Source organism: Melanostigma gelatinosum, assembly GCF_949748355.1.
Source record: "Melanostigma gelatinosum genome assembly, chromosome: 24".
In the NCBI taxonomy this organism is placed as follows: domain Eukaryota; kingdom Metazoa; phylum Chordata; class Actinopteri; order Perciformes; family Zoarcidae; genus Melanostigma; species Melanostigma gelatinosum.
In genome coordinates, this window is record NC_136657.1 from 10,461,770 (window position 1) to 10,482,697 (window position 20,928).

Sequence of the window (20,928 nt, forward strand, 5' to 3'; positions counted from 1 at the left end):
TTTGCCTGTTCAACACCGGCATCCTCGATCCCCTCCCCTTCCGTTCCTACGGCTTGTTTGCGCAAATACGTCACAAAACATGTCTGTGTTTGGTGTCCCAGCATGCCCAAAATCCTCATCTTTGCAAAGAAATCATCGATTTTCTTTCATTTCTTATGGTTTCTCCACAAAAGGAGCCCACACACACTGTCCAAAGTCGCCATAACCGCTTCAAGTCGTATCTTGCAGCATTTCGACGGAAAAAGACACATTACAGACCCGACAACGTGCTAGCGGATGTTACCATGGAGCTCCTGCCTTCAGAAAACGCTAGTACTTATAGTACAAACCTTATCCTCCTCTTCCATAAGCCGTCAACCAACGTTTGCGTAACTGAGCTATTCTCTTTCTCGGTCGTGCGCTCGGTCGCAGCCATTAAGCACAGCAAGTCCGCTACTCACACACCACGTCTTCGGCCATATATACATAGTATTTGCAATTTGCAAAGGCTAATAATAAAAGGAAAATAATATAAAATCACAATATAAAGGGAGAAACACCTTTAGTGTGTCAGAATATCACGTGGTTACCATGTGTCCATTTGGGTCTCCAAATGTCCTTTTAGAGCTCCGCCTGGATCTCTTCATGAAGAAACACTGTAGAATGGTCATCCTTTGTCCAATCTTCTTCAAATTTGAGGCAGTTGTTCACTGATAGTGTAGTTACAGCCCTATACTGTCCTTTACCTGTACAGATACAGCCACCGGCAGTTATTTATACTGAAAGATACTTTTTTATTTTATGCGGACAAAAATCTTAAATTTTTACTGACTCCAAAGGCCCACTGCTCTGTTTCTGTATGACCTACAGGTTGTCTGACACTTCTGATGCATATAGTCAGAGTGGGCCCCGGGCCACTTTGTACTTGAAAAGTTGGGCCCAGAGGTCAAAAAGGTTAAGAACCCCTGCTTTAATGTGTTTACAGCTCATTTTAATAGTCGATATTTGCAGTGCAGCTTCGTTCCCTCCTCTGCTGGACGTCTTTCCTCTGGTTCCCTGCGTCATGGCGAGCTGGTGGACGGCCGCAGACGTGCTGGACAGTCTGGACCTGGAGGAGGACTCCTCGTGGCCCGGGTCGTCCGGGCCGTCGGGCTGTTTGGAGACATTCTGTCTCTGGAGGACACCATGCTGTCTGACGCCCAACCAGAGCACAACACCGACGGGACTACACCAGGAGAGGAGGAGAAGAAGAAGGAGAAGGCGCTGAATAAAAAGTTTATTCTTGTTTATTATGTGTCTTGAAATCTGTTCTTGGAGCTCTTTTCTTTATTTAAAATGCAATACTTTATTAGTTTTTCAGTGGTGGTATTTTCATGAACAGACATCAAACCAGACATATTTAATGATGATACATGGAGAGAAATCATAACTAATTTATTAGTTACTAACTTATTGAATTACAAGAACAGTATAATTTTAAATATCAATACAACTTAGTCTGTTGTACAAAAATCTGTCCTACTCGTAGCAACATCTTATTGACTGTGAATATCCAAGTTTTTTCTAATAAATTTACGATTACATTTTAGTTTTGAGCTGGAATATTACCTCTCACCTCTGGCTCTTTTATACTATATTTACATATTTTTTTATTTTTATATTTGTTTTTATATTTATATTTATCTATAAGGACCCTCATACGCAGTAATTCTAATGGTGATAAATATTAGTATTTTTATATGTAATAAACAGGACATGTATTGGCACAGAGACTCAATATCAGGACTACAAATCCCACAATCCTTCGCTCCTGTCACTGACGTCACCCGGAGACCCCGGCGTCCCTCTGCCAGCAGCGAGCAATGCGCGTTTGGCAACAAAAGACTCATTTCTAAACAGGTTGGGACGTTTTGTCGACGACGGTATTTTTTTGGGACGTTATCACAGGTATGTTTACGAGCGAAGTGATATTTAAACTTGTAGTTTTTATCCTGAGTTTGTAGTTTAAACGGTTTTAATTTTAGAATGTTGGAAGTTGACTTGGTAGCTAGGTGGCTAACAAGATGGCTGCGTCTATTTACTGCGGAACAACAACAAACACTGACTCACAACGACTTTAAAGTGTGTTTCACGTCACTTAGCATGATTCTGCGACTCTGAATGAGCAAATCTGTGGGCACGCTTCGTTCCAGGCGACAGTTGGCAGTGATGACACCGCTGCTGCTGTCCGTTGGAGGAAGAGGAAGAGGAAGAGGAAGGAGGTGATGATGACGTTCAGTTAGCTGGCTGCCTGCCTGGCGGACGGACGGGCGGACAACCAGAGCAGGATCCGGGACGACGAGAGGCGAAGATGCCGCGGAGGAAACAATCCAACCCCCAGCCCGTGAAATGTGAGTTTAAACTGTTGTCTTCCAGATGTTTCCAGATGTTCTAGTTTGTATCTGGTGTTTGGACTGTTGTCTTCCAGATGTTTGAGGCTGTATCTGGTGTTTGGACTGTTGTCTTCCAGATGTTTGAGTCTGTATCTGGTGTTTGGACTGTTGTCTTCCAGATGTTTGAGGCTGTATCTGGTGTTTAGTCTGTTGTCTTCCAGATGTTTGAGGCTGTATCTGGTGTTTGGACTGTTGTCTTCCAGATGTTTGGGTCTGTATCTGGTGTTTGGACTGTTGTCTTCCAGATGTTGGAGTCTGTATCTGGTGTTTGGACTGTTGTCTTCCAGATGTTTGAGACTGTATCTGGTGTTTGGACTGTTGTCTTCCAGATGTTTGAGGCTGTATCTGGTGTTTGGACTGTTGTCTTCCAGATGTTTGAGGCTGTATCTGGTGTTTGGACTGTTGTCTTCCAGATGTTTGAGGCTGTATCTGGTGTTTGGACTGTTGTCTTCCAGATGTTTGAGGCTGTATCTGGTGTTTGGACTGTTGTCTTCCAGATGTTTGAGGCTGTATCTGGTGTTTGGACTGGTGTCTTCCAGATGTTCTAGTTTGTATCTGGTGTTTGGACTGTTGTCTTCCAGATGTTGTAGTCTGTATCTGGTGTTTGGACTGTTGTCTTCCAGATGTTGTAGTCTGTATCTGGTGTTTGGACTGTTGTCTTCCAGATGTTCTAGTTTGTATCTGGTGTTTGGACTGTTGTCTTCCAGATGTTGTAGTCTGTATCTGGTGTTTGGACTGTTGTCTTCCAGATGTTCTAGGTTGTATCTGGTGTTTGGACTGTTGTCTTCCAGATGTTCTAGTTTGTATCTGGTGTTTGGACTGTTGTCTTCCAGATGTTCTAGTTTGTATCTGGTGTTTGGACTGTTGTCTTCCAGATGTTGTAGTCTGTATCTGGTGTTTGGACTGTTGTCTTCCAGATGTTCTAGTTTGTATCTGGTGTTTGGACTGTTGTCTTCCAGATGTTCTAGTCTGTATCTGGTGTTTGGACTGTTGTCTTCCAGATGTTGTAGTTTGTATCTGGTGTTTGGACTGTTGTCTTCCAGATGTTCGAGTCTGTATCTGGTATTTAGACTGTTGTCTTCCAGATGTTCGAGTCTGTATCTGGTGTTTGGACTGCATCTGAACTTAAATGTAATTTGTATGTCGTAAGTTAAGCCAGGGTAAACAGACTAAATGGTCTGACGTGTTGACATTACTTCCTCATTGTCTCTCAGAGAGGAAGACGTTGGAGACACGTCGTCCTTTCAGTCCATGTGTTTGTGTGTTATCTCATCCTGAATGTCTCCTCTCTGCCTCCGGTCTCCACTTCCTCTTCTCAGGCTCTCTTCTGACCTCCTCCACCTTCCCGTCGCTCTTCCTTTCTTTCTTTCCCCGCTTCCTGTTTGACTTCTCTCGATCGTGTTCTTCCTCTTTTACATGTGTTATCTACTGTGGACAAACCTTCATCTCTTCATGTTCAGGGTTTCATCTCCCGTCTCCAAAATCACCGTGTGTTTACAAGTAACGAACAACATGTCATGTGTGAGAGTCTGCTCAGCTTTAGGCTTGTTGAATTCACTGATTATCAACAGAACTAACTTATAACGAGTAACGAAATCTTCTGTTTCTTATCCCACCCTCGAGCTCCTAGCTTCCTCTTCCTGACTCCCTCAGGACTCCCTCTTCTTCCTCACCCTCCAACTCTTCGTCCTCTGCTCTTATCTCATCCTCACTGATTTCCTCCTCACTTTACTCTCTCGCTTCCTCTTCACCTCCTCCTCCTTCTGTCCGGCTGCTTTTACAAACTCTTTCTTTAACTGTCATTTGAAATGCAGCTTTGTTTTACTTGGTTGCTAAAATAGGCCGTGAAATATTCAGAAGCATTGATATTGCTGATGAGTCAGCGTTTGGAACGTGTGTTTGTGTCCAGTGGAGTCGGAGGACGGGGCGGTGCTCTACGACCCGAGCTGTTTGGTTCTGGAGAGCGACTTCCTGCTGAGCGGCGACCTGGAGTTTGGAGACTCTGAGATCATCGGGCTGGATCGAGAGGGTCAGTGACTCTCTCTCTCTCACACACACACACCCTCAGATGAACAGTGTTGTTGTTTCTGGTTGAACACGTCTCTTCTTCTTCTTCAGGAATGACGGTGTTCTCTCTGAGCGTAGACGACGACCCTTCGGCTCCAACAGACTCCACCTTCCCGGCCTTCCTCTCCTGTAAAGCATGTGGCCGACTCCTGGGGGACACGGCTCTGGGAGCAGGTCTAGATCTGGGTAACTGTTCCACCAAACACTGTTTTATGCCCTTGTTCTGCAAAAGTGGAACATCAGGAGCTAACAGATGTTTCTCAGAGGTGGAGGAATATTGCCATGTTCTGAATAATGTGGAATGTTTGGTGCAGTTCTACATTTAAGTTCTATGATTTGTGTGATATCCTCTGAAGCTTTATCTCCTGGGTGGCTCAATATAAAATGGTGTTCCAGGTGTGGGCCTGGACCTGGGGGCGGAGCTTTACTGCCTCACCTGTGAGGAAGGCCTCCAGCACGAAGCCTCGCCGCAGGCGGAGGGCTCGACGGAGGCCGACGGGACCGGCTGCGACGGGAAGCCGAGAGACGACGGCCCCCCCAAAGCGTTCTCCTGCTCGCTGTGCTCCTTCACCTCGCGCTACTCCAACCACCTGAAGCGCCACATGAGGACCCACGACGGCCACAAGCCGTACCGCTGCCCCGTCTGCCCCTACGCCTCGGCGCAGCTCGTCAACCTGCAGCGCCACGGCCGCACCCACACCGGGGAGAAACCCTACCGCTGCCCCCTGTGCAGCTACGCCTGCAGCTCCCTCGGGAACCTGCGGAGGCACCAGCGCATGCACACGCAGGAGAGGCCGCAGAGGAGGGAGAAGGAGAAGAGACGGGGGAGGAGGAAAAGAGGAAACGCTGCAAGTGAAGAAGGTAACGAACACCCGCAAGGACACAGTGAAGGAGTTAAGGCCGCTGCTAAAGATAGTCTTCAAGAAAACATGTTCAAATGTTGAACTCAGTTCCTCAAAGATACTCAGTTTAATATCAACATACACCCGAAGCAGAAAGGCCTTCAGGGACGTAGTCTGTTGCTGTGGTGCTCTCAACACTTTATCACGTTAGCAACAGAAAAGAGGAAGCAACGAGTGGAAACTGAAAGAGTTAGAAATGAGGAAGAGAAGTTCTCTCTGCTTCAGTGCTCATTGACCTGAACCGTAGGTTGAGTATGTGAGAAGAAGTAAAAGGAGCAAGCTTGAGATGGAAGATAAGTGTCTTTTCATCAGTGTGACAGGTCTTCCAGTGTTTCTTTCATGGACGTCTCTGAATAAATGTCTCTCTTCTCGGTGCAGGCGTGTCAGACCTGACCCTGTCTCAGGACACGGGTTACTTCCAGACGTTGGACGGCCTCTCTCTCGGCTCTCCCTCCGCCCCGCTGCCCGTCCTCCTCTTCCCCCTCTGCTGCCGGATGTGCGGCCTCACGCTGGAGGAGGACGACCTGGAGGGGGACAAGGAGGACGGGGACGGAGACGCAGGACAGGTACGGTCCCTCACGTCCCATCGCTGGTCTGTGTGTGCAGTGTTTTGACGACATGAAAGCCTGAGGAGAGTGTTGAGGGTTAAAGGGGGGTGTGTTTACTTCCAGGTGTGTCGTCGGTGCCAGCTGGACCTTCGGTCTAAAGATGTCTCCGGGTCTCCGCTCAGCCCGGCCGTGTCTCGGGGCTCCCGGCGGGCTCGGCGTGGCACCAAGCTGTACCGCTGCCCTCGCTGCCCCTTCCTGTCCCACTACCCCAACCACCTGGCCCGCCACGCCCACACCCACTCCGAGGAGAAACCCCACCGCTGCCCGCACTGCCCCTACACCTCCTCGCACCTCGACAACCTCAAGCGCCACCTGCGCGTGCACACGGGCGAGAAGCCCTACCAGTGCCCGTCCTGCAGCTACGCCTGCGGGAACCTCGCCAACCTGCGGCGGCACGAGCGCATCCACTCGGGCGCCAAGCCCTTCCACTGCGGCGTGTGCGGCTACTCCTGCAACCAGAGCATGAACCTGAAGAGGCACATGCTGCGGCACACGGGCGAGAAGCCGTACGCCTGCGCCGAGTGCGACTACACCACCGGCCACTGGGACAACTACAAGCGGCACCAGAGGAAGCACGGACACAACACGGACAGCTGGGACAAACACGCTCCCACCAACGGCCTCAGCTGGGCCAGAGACGCCCAGCAGGACCAGAGCCAGGAGCACAGTTAGTGTGTGTGTGTGTGTGTGTCGTATACACTGGTGAACTTCAGGCTGGAGCCAAACTCAGGTGCCTTTGACAGACTGAACGACTGTAACGCTGCACTGACTTTATAATACGAGGGGCATTAATGTGTGTGTGTGTGTGTGTGTGTGCTGTACACACACACACACACTTCCTGTAACATCAACACAGACATCTCATCTGTCACCATGTGACTTTTTCTACCAGTCGAACTGGATCCGCTGATGTTTCCTCTGACGGATGATGTATGTTTTTAAATGTGGGCGGAGCTTTAAAGGGTTTAAATGTGGGCGGAGCTTTAAAGTGATCCGGTGAAGTCGGGACTGTTCAGCTTGTCGTCTATCAGGATCAACCTGTGTGTGAGCTGGAGGTGATGCTGACGATGCGTCGCTCACTTCACGTTATTCATGAGGAAGCTAAAGGACGGATGATGACGGGAGCCGAGTCCTGTGAAGATTCATGAACGTGTTGTGGCTGATCACAGAAACACAGGATGTGCTCATGGCTGTGACATGTTGTTGTTTTAGGGAATAAAAACATTCTGTTTTGTTCTTTTTACCTTAAAACTGGTTTATTCTCATCAGATTGTGGCCTTTTCTCAATTAAACTCTGATTTTATCCTCAAACCTCGTGGCCTTTTGTCTCTTGTGTTATTCTTCTACTCGTGGCTCAAATACATTTCAACAAGGACCCAGAATGGAGAGTGTTCTAGAATGAGTCCGTGCTGTCGCGTTATCGGACCAGAATCACATGAAGCAGAACATTAGAAATGCTTTTAAAATCTTTATTTAAAGACTCCCCATCCTGGGAGATGAGAGGAGGAACAGCTCAACGAGTGTTACGTTAGGATTAGCCTAGCTTAGCATAAAGACTGGAAGCGGGTGGGAACAGCTAGCCGCACTCTTGTTCACCGAGGCGTCATATCAGATAGAAACACGTGTGATAGAAGCTGCTTCCTCTTTTGGAGCTCCGTGTTTAGGAAACACCTGCTTCACACGCCCTGAGGAGTGATGAAGAAGAGGAGGAGGAGGAGGAGGCATGTAAAGCAGACGGGTTCCTGTGTGTGTGTGTGTGTGTGTGTGTGTTGGGGTCTTTAGTTCCAGCAGAAGAAGAGCTCCTGTAAACACTGAACACATGGGCCTGGTGAGTAAATCTCTTTAATCCTCTTATTTCTTGTCTTTCAGTTTCTAATTTGCATGTTTTAAAGCTTTATTAATGTCTCATAACTCATTGAATAATTATCTGTCTGTTGGCTCATATAAAGGGGGGGGGTTGCCAAGATGTGAAAAATCCCCCTTTTAGTTAAGAAACATAGATAAAGAATATAAAATATTACTATGAAAATACAAATTAAAGATAAATAACTATAATTTAATAAGTAAAAAGTTCTACTTCTAATGTCTCCAATAAAGCAGTTTAATTTCTCTAAAACTAAACATTTGAGACTTTCATGTGCAGATCTTCATGTTTCAATACATTTATATGATGAAACACTTGAAGGCAGACGTACGTCAAAGACAGAATGGAAGGAAACGTAAATATTAAAAGTCAATGAAGAGCTCCTCTGAGGCTTCCTCCTGGTGGATCTGTCGTGTGGTTGTATGATTCGTTATATTTAATGACCCGTGTGCAGAAACACTCCCACCCTCAGCTGTTCCCGGGGGACATCGTGGAGTATCGCAGGAACAAGTACTTCTCTCACTTCGCCGTGTTCTACGGGGAGAAGGACGGCGTTCCCTACGTCGCTCACCTCACATGTCGAGGTCGGTGTTTACTCCGTGTTTACCTTCGTTAAGGTACAAATACCCACCCGAGCAGTGGGAATACTCAAAGTACACGTGTTCTATTCAAATGCATCTGTGGCTGTTTCTCTGTTATTTATTCGTATTGTTTGAGGTCACTAGAGGGAGATGTTCCTGTTTATTGATATGTTGTATTGAAGATAATGAGGTCAAAATAAGACTTTTACTGTATAATTAGACTTCAGATGTTGTGTTTGTCAGATTCAGACGCCAAGCTGCCGCTCTTTGGCCGAGCTCTGAGGTCAGAGGTGAAGCTGGATCCACTGGAGCTGCTGGGGAAGAGATACAAGGTGACTTCCACGTGTAATAACACTGTAATAACACGTCGTGAGAGACATTGAATGACGACTCCTTCGAATTGCGTCGCAGGTCAACAACATGCTGGACGACTCGTTCCCGGCCAGAGACTTCCACGGCGTGGTGAAGCCCGCCATCGACGAGCTGATGGGCCGCGAGGTGACGTTCGACATCCTGTTTCACAACAGCGAGCACCAGGCCACGCTGCTCCGGTACGGAGTCAAGAAGTCCCAGCAGGTCGGTGCACGCTGCCCTCTTCACGGCAATAGAACGTCTCGTACGTGAAGACGGTCACCTGTAACTTTACCAACATGTTGCATCTTTAACTGCACATTTATTATCTTGAAACAATCGGCAGCAAAACACGAGCAATAGTTCATAAACCGTGAATCCGGAGTTCCACATGGATCTTTCCTGGGTCCTCTTCAGTTTATATATAATAACCTGCAAGAAGAGACGCTTTCTCCAAATAGAATAATAATCTTTGTTTGCAGAGCATCATTGAGTCTGTGTGTGTTTCAGATCGAGAGGATCTACGAGCACATCATGCCGGCCTGGAAGAAGCTGTTTAAGGAGAAGAAGCTGTGAACACTTCTCCTCGTGACCACAGGAGGGCGACACTGTGCAGGAGTTCAACAAGACGGTTATGAGATGAAGAGATCATATTTGGGTTTTTCTTGGCTAATATTAGACATTTCATCTAAATGTCTACTTTGACTTTTTAATATATTTTTTCCACGATTGTTCAGCATGAAGTCATAATAATTTTAAATATTCGTAATTTTTTAGAGAAGTTTATAATATTTACATGAAATTTTAAGTTTCAAGATAAACTCCATATTATAAAATATATTGTCAAAACATTGAGACTCTGTCCGTGTGCTGCATATTTAATCACTGTTTTTACCCAAAGATAAATGCTACATAATGCTAAGCTAACAGCTCACCATCAAACGCTTCATGACGTTCACACAAACCTTCATCTTTGTCTCCAGACCGATGGAATGTCTCCAGAATCAAACAAAGAGTTTAACAGAGTTTTATTGTCACAGTTGTCAAATCTCCACTTTACAAATAAAGTGATCTCGGAGCCGTTTTCTGTGTTTCTCTCATTGAGTGAGTCAGAATCCACCATGTGAGTCCTTCTGGTCCGTGTCTCGTGTGTTCATGTCGTCTCCTCCACATGTAAACATCTGGAGTTCATATCTGACTTATTGATGATTCTTTCCTTTAAAGATCACATGAATGGTTCACTTGTCTGATCGACAGTCTAAAGCAGCTCAACGTAGCATCCAGAATGATTCATGTTCTTTTATGTGCATATATGTAAGTGCCTGGTAATGAGGACCAGGTGTGCGTGCGGATGGGAAGCTCTCAGTTTTTGACCGTGTTATCGTGTCCAAGTAACGTGTCCTGTATTCTGTTACGGTGCCAATATGTATTTCAATAAAAGGATCAACGGATCTAAAGAAAGAGCGCATTGGACATTGAAATGTTTGTGGAACACGCGTCCGAACAAGTTCACCCGTTCAGTCTCACAGGTCAGGCTCACAGGTCAGTCTCACAGGTCACTCTCTGCGTATTCTCTGCAGTTCGTGTATTTTTAGGTGTTGAGCTTCATTTTGACAGGAAACAAATAATAACGTAGCTGTGTTTCAGCTGCAGGACAGCAGTGAAGGCCCAGGTACAACATAACTCTGTTACAAAACTCTACTACAACTAAATGTACTGCACTGAAACATTACTTCAGGAAAAGTACAAACACACTGTGAAAATACTCCACGACCAGTGACAGTACCACTACGTACTACCTCACTGAAGTAGAAGTACTAGTAGTTCTCCGTGTGGACTTCTGACTCTTTTCTTTCTGGATTAGTGGTCTTGTTGATAAAATTAGCTTATATACAGCTTTAATCAGCAATTATCTTATATGCAGCTTTAAGTAGCAATTGACTTATATACAGTTTAATTAATCACTAGCATATTTGTAGTTTTAATAACCATTAGCTTATGCAGCTCTATTAACCACTTATACAGTGCTCACAACACAGCAGGGCCAGAGAGAAGCAGGAGGAAGGTTACTGATGTTAACTGCGTCACAAGTAACAGGACGCCATCTTTAGAGAAGATAAGGAAGACACAATGGACAGTCAGATTCAAGCGAGGGACAACGCCCCAGCTGAGCCCGGCTTCTTCACACACTCTTTCTCAGGTCTTGCTTGCATGCAACATTTCACTCACACTGATGGAAACCAACGCCTACTGGGAGGGGCCAAGGTGGATGGACATCCACGGCTTCCACCCAGGTGCCATAACGTACAAACGTGCCACGCCTGCTTCTTTGACTTTGACCAATGTGTATCAAGGGGTGGAACCCCTATATTAAGCTTCACGCTGATATGTTGAAGCGTGTCTCATGGTGAATCTCTGCGAAGTTCATCCATTAGCACCCAAGCTTGTTTGATGGCTGGGCTGAATAACTCTGTTGATAAATAAATCTATTGCTTTGATATTACTATACGCCTCTGAGAGCTTCTGTTTCATTCTTAAATCCGCTCTAAGTGTGAAAGACAGCTTTATTTTCACAACAAATTGGTGGAGGATGCGGGCAAGTTTGATACAGAGCTTCGGGTTGGAATGATAACAGGCCTCTCTTTGTGATTCCAGATAACGGTGCATCTCTCCCCTGAGGCTGGGAACCGATAATTGCCAATCGGAGCGTGCCTGCAGTTCGGGAACAGTCTGATAGTGTCGACACAACTAACAAGGTGAGCAGAAGCCTATTTAACTGAATTCTGCATATTGTATTATAGACATGATCCAAATTTTATCCGACTGACCGAACTGTAAGTATTACATAGTCATAAAAGTATTGTAAAGAGTAATCACACAGCAGCAGGGTTGTTCAGCCCAGCATTTGGGTTTTTTGTACATATGCGGGTCTGTACATATGTGTGAATGAGTCCAGCAGAAGACGTTAGATAAAAGGCGAAAAATGACGTTTTTTTTGTGGCAGCGTGGAGTGAAGTAGTGTGGGACGCGGTCGCGCGCCTTTTCTGTCGCTGTCACGCGCCTCGCACGGCGCGCTCAAATTCCTGCCACAAATAAGGCGTAATCTTTAACGTAATTATAAGACGTTTTGGGCTACGAAGAAATTGTATAACATGACGGGGATATATGTGTGTTAAAGGTCATTGATAAACTATAAATTGTATTGAGAGAATTGACCGTGAAATATTACCGTATCAAGACATCAAGTGTGTTACGTGTGGTGTAAAACCAAGTTAACTCTGCTTAGAGTAACCCTTAGATAGTTTCTGCACGGGAGCACAGGTTTTAAGTTAACAGATGCATCGTTGATAGCGGACGAAGAGAAAAATTACCTTATCAAGACCATCAAATCCCAGGACACTGAATTCGTGAGTGGCGTGCAGTGTAAAAACATGATATCTCTGCTTAGAGTATCCTAGACGTAGTTTCTGTACGAGAGCGCAGAATTGAAGTTAATCGATGTGTCGTTGATAACGGACGTTGTGTAATAAAGTAACCAGAAGCGAAAAGGACCCGCAGAGTCCTAGGTTACTTAAAGTGTATTAAAGTGTGTTGTTGATGTACTGCTGGTAGTGTGATGGTTAGCACAGCGGCCTTCCACGCGGGAGGCCCGTTATCGAGCCCCAGCCAAAGCAGATATTGTACTTGTGTTTTATGATACGCAGCGGCCGTTGTGATGTATTAAATTAGCGCTGTTTGTTCTGTGTGTTGGTTAGGGAAAGAATTGTTTATTAATTGACTGTATTTGTAAAGATATTCATTTCCTTCGGGGACCGTGCTTGTGAATTGTGCGCATTTCAGATTTGATTTTAATTTGTGTTTATCATTTGACTGTGTTTGTTTGCTGAGAAGCAGTTTGTCATTTGTGCGGTGGCCAAGAGGTCAGTCAGCACAGCAGTCGGTTTGCTGAGTTTGGAGAAAGTGATTATTTGGTATGAATGAGAGTTGATGTTTGAAGCGTACATATGAGAGAGAGACAGCTGAGAGCTGAGAGCTGAGTTGATGTGTGGCAACAAGTTCGTGTGTGATTTCAAAGTTGATGGTCAGTTGAGCAGAAAAAACACGCATTAGACACAGACGTTGCACTCACACACAAACATAAAACATTAGAATAGACTGAGAGACAGCTGAGGGTTAATATAAGTGTCAGTTTTACTGGCGTAGTTAAAAACCTACTGATTTATTGGAAAATTGTGTTCCCTAGGGACCGTTAGCAAAGTTTAGTGCGGAAACAAGCAGGGATCCATTCAGCCAGACAGGCGCTGGGAAAAAAGGAGGAATGCATTCCTGATAACAAAACAGTTGCAGCCGTAGGGAGTGTATCGGCTCCAAGGACAGAGAGCTGAAGAAAACTAAAAAGGGGGGGTGTGGGCATATTAGAGTTGCCATACTAATCTGAGAAATTCGAAACCACGTAACACACACACACCAGCACCTATCTAATTCAACTGCCCCTCTTCCCTCTCCATCCCCGCATCAGACACACACACCCGTACTAGACAAAGCACCCCCACTAACTTCTGATTCAGATGATAGAGATCTAAACATCGAGTTACAGCCATTGATTGAGTAATTAAAAACATAGCAGTTCACACCTAGCAGGGGTAAAAAGGGGGATTTGTAAATAGAATATATTCATACACTGTTAAATAATATGCGTTATACTTGTACAGCTTATATTGCGGAGTTGTGAGGTCACTGTATGTAGGTCAAAAACGCCGAAAGGAGCATTCCGTCATCCTTTCGTACGACAGGAACAGATAACAGTGACCCTGGAAAGTAACTGCTTGCTTACACCATCAGATTAGGGCTGAAAATTGCCATCTTAGTATAATGGAGAAGAGTTTCTTTTTTATCTATTCACACAGAGACCTCGAAATAAGTTTAGAACTGTACTGATTTCGAAGGACATTTGACATGAGTTTTGGCTCTTTCTGTGGCCACTTCAGCAACTGCAACAGGAACAGTGGACAGGAGCTTTGGCTCCATCTGGTGGACATTTGGGAATACTGAATTCAGACTTTTTTATTGAAAACATTGCAGAGGAGGAAGTCATGTCAGCAAAAGTGAGCACTTATCTGTGCGATTTGGAGAATGACTGCTGCAACTATTAGCCACAATACCTGCGTCATATCCAGTTCCAGACCCACATATTGCCTTAACAACCCACAGCCCACAGCCCACAGCCCACAGAGAAAGCATCCTCCATCATGAAACACCTCAGCCCCACTCGTTTGAACACAAGAAGCAGAAGATGTGTTCACCATTCTCACGCAGACTCTGTCACATGCATCGGCACTTCAAGCTCCAGACTATTCATTCCCTTTCCACCTAGATGTTTCTGAACAAAAAAGAGGGATGTTAATGCAGTTTTGTATCAGAAAACAGGGGGAGGAGGAGCTGCATCAAAGAATCCTCCTAAGCAAAGAAATTCACATTCGGGAGGAGCTGCATCAAAGAATCCTCCTAAGCAAAAATTCACGTTCGGAGCTGCAAGAAAATCGAAAATTCAAAAAGAATGCACAAGATCACATATTGTCTATGAAACAGGAAGAATGTTGCTACAAAGGAGATGAAGGAAACACAGCATCCTATGCTGTGGTGAGACAATTCGAAGATATGGAACACTCAATAGTAGCATCAGGTATCCTACCTCAACCAGCATCAGCACAACTGGCAGAAGTCGAAGCGCTCATACAAGCCTTGATAATAGCAGAAGGAAAATCAGTAAACATCTTCACCGATTCTGCTTACGCACATGGAGCAGCTCACGTGGATGGGCCCATGTGGCGAAGAAGAGGATTCACGACATCAATGGACGCACCCATCAAACACAAGAAAGAAATCATGGCACTGGTGGAAGCTATGAGCCTACCAAACAGAGTGGCAATCATGAAATGCAAAGGACATGATGGCAAAGCAAGAACCAGAATAAGTGCGGGAAACGACATGGCAGATGAAGCTGCTAAAGAAACAGGAGGATACAGACCAAAACAGATGGTTCTGAAAACAGCCATACAGGAACCAGAGATCACAATGTGAAGAAACCGTACAAAACACCTATGGGCTCTTATCCTGTACCATCAGCCTGCTTCCAAGACACCAGCATAGACTTTACTGACATGGGACATGAAAACAGAGTACAAGGAAAAAGGTACATCTTGGTAATGGTTGACAGATTCTCAAAGTGGGTGGAGGCAATCCCAACTAAAAGAGAAGACGCACAGACAGTAGTGAGGTGGCTGCAGACAGAACTGATACTCCGATAATGGTTCACATTTCAGTAATAAGCATTTGCAGGAAGTAGAAGCCAGACTAGGAATCAGACATAGTTATGGATCAGTGTATCATCCACAGCACAAGGACTGGTAGAGAGGGCAAATCAGACGCTAAAATCGAAAATAGCGAAGACATGTGTAGCATCAAAGCTGACATGGGTTGAAATTTTACCATTAGCTCTAATGGCAATGAGGAGCGCAAAAGGAAATAAGACGCATCTTTCACCACATGAGTTAATAGTCATATTCCTGCCCTAGAGGTGCAGCAGGTAGACATGAAGGTGTATATGACTGCATTAATCATTCTCACGGAGGCTCTCTCCAAACAGGTCCAGCGAACCAGTGCAGCTGACCAGGAAAAGGTAAAAAATCTCATCCGAGAGGGTGACTGGGTCAGGGTCAAAGTTCATAAGAGAAAGTGGACTGACCCCAGGTGGACAGGGCCGTACGAAGTGAAGGAGGTTACTTCACACTCGGTCCAAGTCATAGGTAAAGCAGGAGCACCTTGGCACCACCTGTCACACTGTGCCCCAGCACCTGAGCCGTCCAGACCTCTAGCAGAGGTCCGAGGTAATCTGACGCAAAATGCATAATTTGTTTTGTAATTTGTAATTTGACTTTTCAGCAACCACCAACAGGTGATCCAATTAGCTACAGGACATGGAAGCGACAATGTTTGGTTAAATTGGATTGTTGATAATGCTATAAAAAACAAAATGAGTAGCTGTGTAGCTTGTGCTGCAGCTAGACCAGCTATGTTCACCGAACCAGCACCACTATATCCTGAATCTGACCCAACAGGATACGCATGCATGACAAATATGACTAAAATGGCTACTCCATCAAATTGCATGACTCTGGCATCCATATTTCCACCAATTGATAACGCAACTGCAGTAGGATAGTTCAGTCTGGACAAAGGTCCAACCTACATAGATACAATCGGAGTGAACCAGAGGAGTGCCTAATCAATACAAATTGGTATATCAAATTGCAGCAGGTTTTGAGAGTATCGTGAGTATAATTCCATGGATAACAGTGAATAAAAATGTTGATCGTATCAATTATGTGCATTACAATGTTCTTCGTTTGGCTAATCATACTAGGGATGCAATAGAGGGTCTGGCTGAGCAGCTGGCCCCAACTTCTTTGATTTCTATGCAAAACAAAATGGCTTTGGAGCTTTTGCTCAATGTTTGGAGACCTGTGTTGCACTATCATCCCCAACAACACTGCGCCGGACGGTTCAGTCACAAAAGCACTGAATAGTCTGAAGGCACTGTCAAACGAAATGCAGGAAGCATCAGGTGTGAACGATCCATTTGGAGATTGGATGGAAAACATGTTTGGAAAATGGAAGCACCTGATCTTGTCAATAGCAGTGTCAGTGGGTGTGTTCATTGCAATACTGGTCTCATGTGGATGTTGTATAATACCCTGTATTCGTTCTTTGGTTGGCCGTCTTATCACCACTGCCCTCTCCAAGGAACCATCACCACCCCCTCCTTATGGAGCTTACCCAGTATGGGAAGAGCAGAACAGCCTGGTAGGGTCAGGAGAGGCAGAGGAAGACACCAGCGTGTGAACAGGGCAGGAAGGTAAAGAAAGTGACGTCCTTCAGACGTCAAGAGAGGGATTTGTTGATAAAATTAGCTTATATACAGCTTTAATCAGCAATTATCTTATATGCAGCTTTAAGTAGCAATTGACTTATATACAGTTTAATTAATCACTAGCATATTTGTAGTTTTAATAACCATTAGCTTATGCAGCTCTATTAACCACTTATACAGTGCTCACAACACAGCAGGGCCAGAGAGAAGCAGGAGGAAGGTTACTGATGTTAACTGCGTCACAAGTAACAGGACGCCATCTTTAGAGAAGATAAGGAAGACACAATGGACAGTCAGATTCAAGCGAGGGACAACGCCCCAGCTGAGCCCGGCTTCTTCACACACTCTTTCTCAGGTCTTGCTTGCATGCAACATTTCACTCACACTGATGGAAACCAACGCCTACTGGGAGGGGCCAAGGTGGATGGACATCCACGGCTTCCACCCAGGTGCCATAACGTACAAACGTGCCACGCCTGCTTCTTTGACTTTGACCAATGTGTATCAAGGGGCGGACCCCTATATTAAGTTTCACGCTGATATGTTGAAGCGTGTCTCATGGTGAATCTCTGCGAAGTTCATCCATTAGCACCCAAGCTTGTTTGATGGCTGGGCTGAATAACTCTGTTGATAAATAAATCTATTGCTTTGATATTACTATACGCCTCTGAGAGCTTCTGTTTCATTCTTAAATCCGCTCTAAGTGTGAAAGACAGCTTTATTTTCACAACAGTCTCGCTGCTGGTCTTGGTCTCGCTGCTGGTCCTGGTCTCTCATCTGGTCCTGGTCTCGCTGCCGGTCTTGGTCTCGCTGCTGGTCCTGGTCTCGGACCTGGTCCTGGTCTCAGACCTGGTCCTGGTCTCGCTGCCGGTCTTGGTCTCGCTGCTGGTCCTGGTCTCGGACCTGGTCTTGGTCTCGCTGCTGGTCCTGGTCTCGGACCTGGTCCTGGTCTCGCTGCTGGTCTTGGTCTCGGACCTGGTCCTGGTCTCGCTGCTGGTCTGGACCCTCATATCTCTGTGTTCACAGTATAAAACAGACTGTATTACTGTATAAATCCTGCGGTAGTACTCGCAGCAGTACTGGGTGTATGTCTCTTTAACAGCCTCGCCTCTTTCTGGAGTTTCCTGGTTAAACTTTATCTTCCTGTAACTTCCGCTGAACGTCGAGTCCTCCGTGTGTACTCCTTCTGAAGGTAAAGTATAAAGTACATTCAATTAAGTACCTGGTAGACTGGTGTGAGCCGTCTTTACTGTAGTCACAGTTGTGTGTGAACATGAGAGTATTAAGAGAGTTATTGTGCGCTGGTTTGAACATGAAGACGTTGTTACCGAGAGTCGCTCCGTCATTCTCTGAACGTCACACCAAAGATAATAATATAATATATAAAGTTAATGAAAGAAGCGGATTAAAAACGGTTCATTTATCTTTATTTGTGTTGATGTTGAAGAGAGTTTACCAGAACAAGATCTGAACTTACTTTAACGTTACAACCGTGAAGGCATCATAAATACAATTAAAATATATATTTGTTATTTACCAATTAAATATGTATTGAAATAAAAATAATCTCGGACCTGGTCCTGGTCTCGCTGCTGGTCTGGACCCTCATATCTCTGTGTTCACAGTATAAAACAGACTGTATTACTGTATAAATCCTGCGGTAGTACTCGCAGCAGTACTGGGTGTATGTCTCTTTAACAGCCTCGCCTCTTCTTGGAGTTTCCTGGTTAAACTTTATCTTCCTGTAACTTCCGCTGAACGTCGAGTCCTCCGTGTGTACTCCTTCTGAAGGTAAAGTATAAAGTACATTAAATGAAGTACCTGGTAGACTGGTGTGAGCCGTCTTTACTGTAGTCACAGTTGTGTGTGAACATGAGAGTATTAAGAGAGTTATTGTGCGCTGGTTTGAACATGAAGACGTTGTTACCGAGAGTCGCTCCGTCATTCTCTGAACGTCACACCAAAGATAATAATATAATATATAAAGTTAATGAAAGAAGCGGATTAAAAACGGTTCATTTATCTTTATTTGTGTTGATGTTGAAGAGAGTTTACCAGAACAAGATCTGAACTTACTTTAACATTACAACCGTGAAGGCATCATAAATACAATTAAAATATATATTTGTTATGTACCAATTAAATATGTATTGAAATAAAAATAAATTAAACAATACATTAAGTGTTTGAATTTATCGGATTTATTTTTCGAATGCAGCAATAAAATAATACAAATAAAAGTGTTTTTATTTTAACCTGTAAAATAACTGCGTCACTAAATGAGGAAGAGCCGTTGGCCCGCACTACGTCATCGCACCACGTGTCAGAACAAACACTGGGAAAGTCCCTCGTGCTGCAAAAAACAGTCACGTGGTGCCATCTGCTGGAACAAAAGTAAACTACATGTTAGTGGTGAACACAGATTACACAGTAAAATACAAAAAACACATTTAATGAGTGTATATATACGTGTATTATATCCTATAATAATACGTCATAATTTATTATAGATTTAATTTTATATTAATCTGACTAAAGTAGTTAAAGCTGTCAGATACACGTGGTACAGTATAAAGTACAACATGTACCTCTGAGATGTAGTACAGTAAAAAGTACAACATGTACCTCTGAGGTGTAGTACAGTATAAAGTACAACATGTACCTCTGAGATGTAGTACAGTATAGACCTCTGAGATGTAGTACAGTAAAAAGTACAACATGTACCTCTGAGATGTAGTACAGTATAAAGTACAACATGTACCTCTGAGGTATAGTACAGTATAAAGTACAACATGTACCTCTGAGATGTAGTACAGTAAAAAGTACAACATGTACCTCTGAGATGTAGTACAGTAAAAAGTACAACATGTACCTCTGAGATGTAGTACAGTAAAAAGTACAACATGTACCTCTGAGATGTAGTACAGTATAAAGTACAACATGTACCTCTGAGGTGTAGTACAGTATAAAGTACAACATGTACCTCTGAGGTGTAGTAGAGTATAAAGTACTACATGTACCTCTGAGATGTAGTACAGTATAAAGTACAACATGTACCTCTGAGGTGTATTACAGTATAAAGTACAACATGTACCTCTGAGATGTAGTACAGTATAAAGTACAACATGTACCTCTGAGGTGTAGTACAGTATAAAGTACAACATGTACCTCTGAGGTGTAGTACAGTAAAAAGTACAACATGTACCTCTGAGATGTAGTACAGTATAAAGTACAACATGTACCTCTGAGGTGTAGTACAGTATAAAGTACAACATGTACCTCTGAGGTGTAGTAGAGTATAAAGTACTACATGTACCTCTGAGATGTAGTACAGTATAAAGTACAACATGTACCTCTGAGGTGTAGTACAGTATAAAGTACAACATGTACCTCTGAGATGTAGTACAGTATAAAGTACAACATGTACCTCTGAGGTGTAGTACAGTATAAAGTACAACATGTACCTCTGAGGTGTAGTACAGTATAAAGTACAACATGTACCTCTGAGATGTAGTACAGTATAAAGTACAACATGTACCTCTGAGGTGTAGTACAGTATAAAGTACAACATGTACCTCTGAGGTGTAGTACAGTATAAAGTACAACATGTACCTCTGAGATGTAGTACAGTATAAAGTACAACATGTTCCTCTGAGGTGTAGTACAGTATAAAGTACAACATGTACCTCTGAGGTGTAGTAGAGTATAAAGTACTACATGTACCTCTGAGATGTAGTACAGTATAAAGTACAACATGTACCTCTGAGATGTAGTAGAGTATAAAGTACTACATGTACCTCTGAGGTGTAGTACAGTATAAAGTACTACATGTACCTCTGAGATGTAGTACAGTATAAAGTACAACATGTACCTCTGAGGTGTAGTACAGTATAAAGTACAACATGTACCTCTGAGGTGTAGTACAGTATAAAGTACAACATGTACCTCTGAGGTGTAGTACAGTATAAAGTACTACATGTACCTCTGAGGTGTAGTACAGTATAAAGTACAACATGTACCTCTGAGATGTAGTACAGTATAAAGTACAACATGTACCTCTGAGGTGTAGTACAGTATAAAGTACTACATGTACCTCTGAGGTGTAGTACAGTATAAAGTACAACATGTACCTCTGAGGTGTAGTACAGTATAAAGTACAACATGTACCTCTGAGGTGTAGTACAGTATAAAGTACAACATGTACCTCTGAGGTG

General features: G+C 44.2%; 3 protein-coding genes across 6 annotated transcripts in view; all 3 read left to right on the forward strand.

Annotated features, from left to right (window-relative positions):
• The first annotated feature begins 1,821 nt into the window (after nucleotides 1–1,821).
• LOC306796980 (zinc finger protein 513-like) lies at nucleotides 1,822–7,284 on the forward strand. Its single transcript, XM_079296092.1, has 7 exons — nucleotides 1,822–1,926; nucleotides 2,172–2,369; nucleotides 4,321–4,440; nucleotides 4,530–4,664; nucleotides 4,875–5,339; nucleotides 5,759–5,946; nucleotides 6,052–7,284. Exons 2-7 carry the CDS (start codon nucleotides 2,330–2,332, stop codon nucleotides 6,658–6,660), a joined length of 1,557 nt encoding a protein of 518 aa, XP_079152218.1. The 5' UTR covers nucleotides 1,822–1,926; nucleotides 2,172–2,329; the 3' UTR covers nucleotides 6,661–7,284.
• Nucleotides 7,285–7,765: 481 nt separating this feature from the next.
• Nucleotides 7,766–10,058, forward strand: plaat1l (phospholipase A and acyltransferase 1-like). Its single transcript, XM_079296093.1, has 5 exons — nucleotides 7,766–7,816; nucleotides 8,307–8,436; nucleotides 8,677–8,765; nucleotides 8,845–9,009; nucleotides 9,295–10,058. Exons 1-5 carry the CDS (start codon nucleotides 7,808–7,810, stop codon nucleotides 9,358–9,360), a joined length of 459 nt encoding a protein of 152 aa, XP_079152219.1. The 5' UTR covers nucleotides 7,766–7,807; the 3' UTR covers nucleotides 9,361–10,058.
• Nucleotides 10,059–18,144: 8,086 nt separating this feature from the next.
• Nucleotides 18,145–20,928, forward strand: part of LOC306797396 (uncharacterized protein) — a 252,933-nt gene continuing 250,149 nt past the window's right edge. For 2 of the 4 annotated variants that reach the window (XM_079296739.1, XM_079296741.1), the window contains exon 1: nucleotides 18,145–18,505. The gene's annotated coding sequence lies outside the window, so the exon portion shown is untranslated. The remainder of the gene's footprint in view (nucleotides 18,506–20,928) is intronic. The other 2 variants (XM_079296740.1, XM_079296743.1) reach the window with 2 other exon arrangements.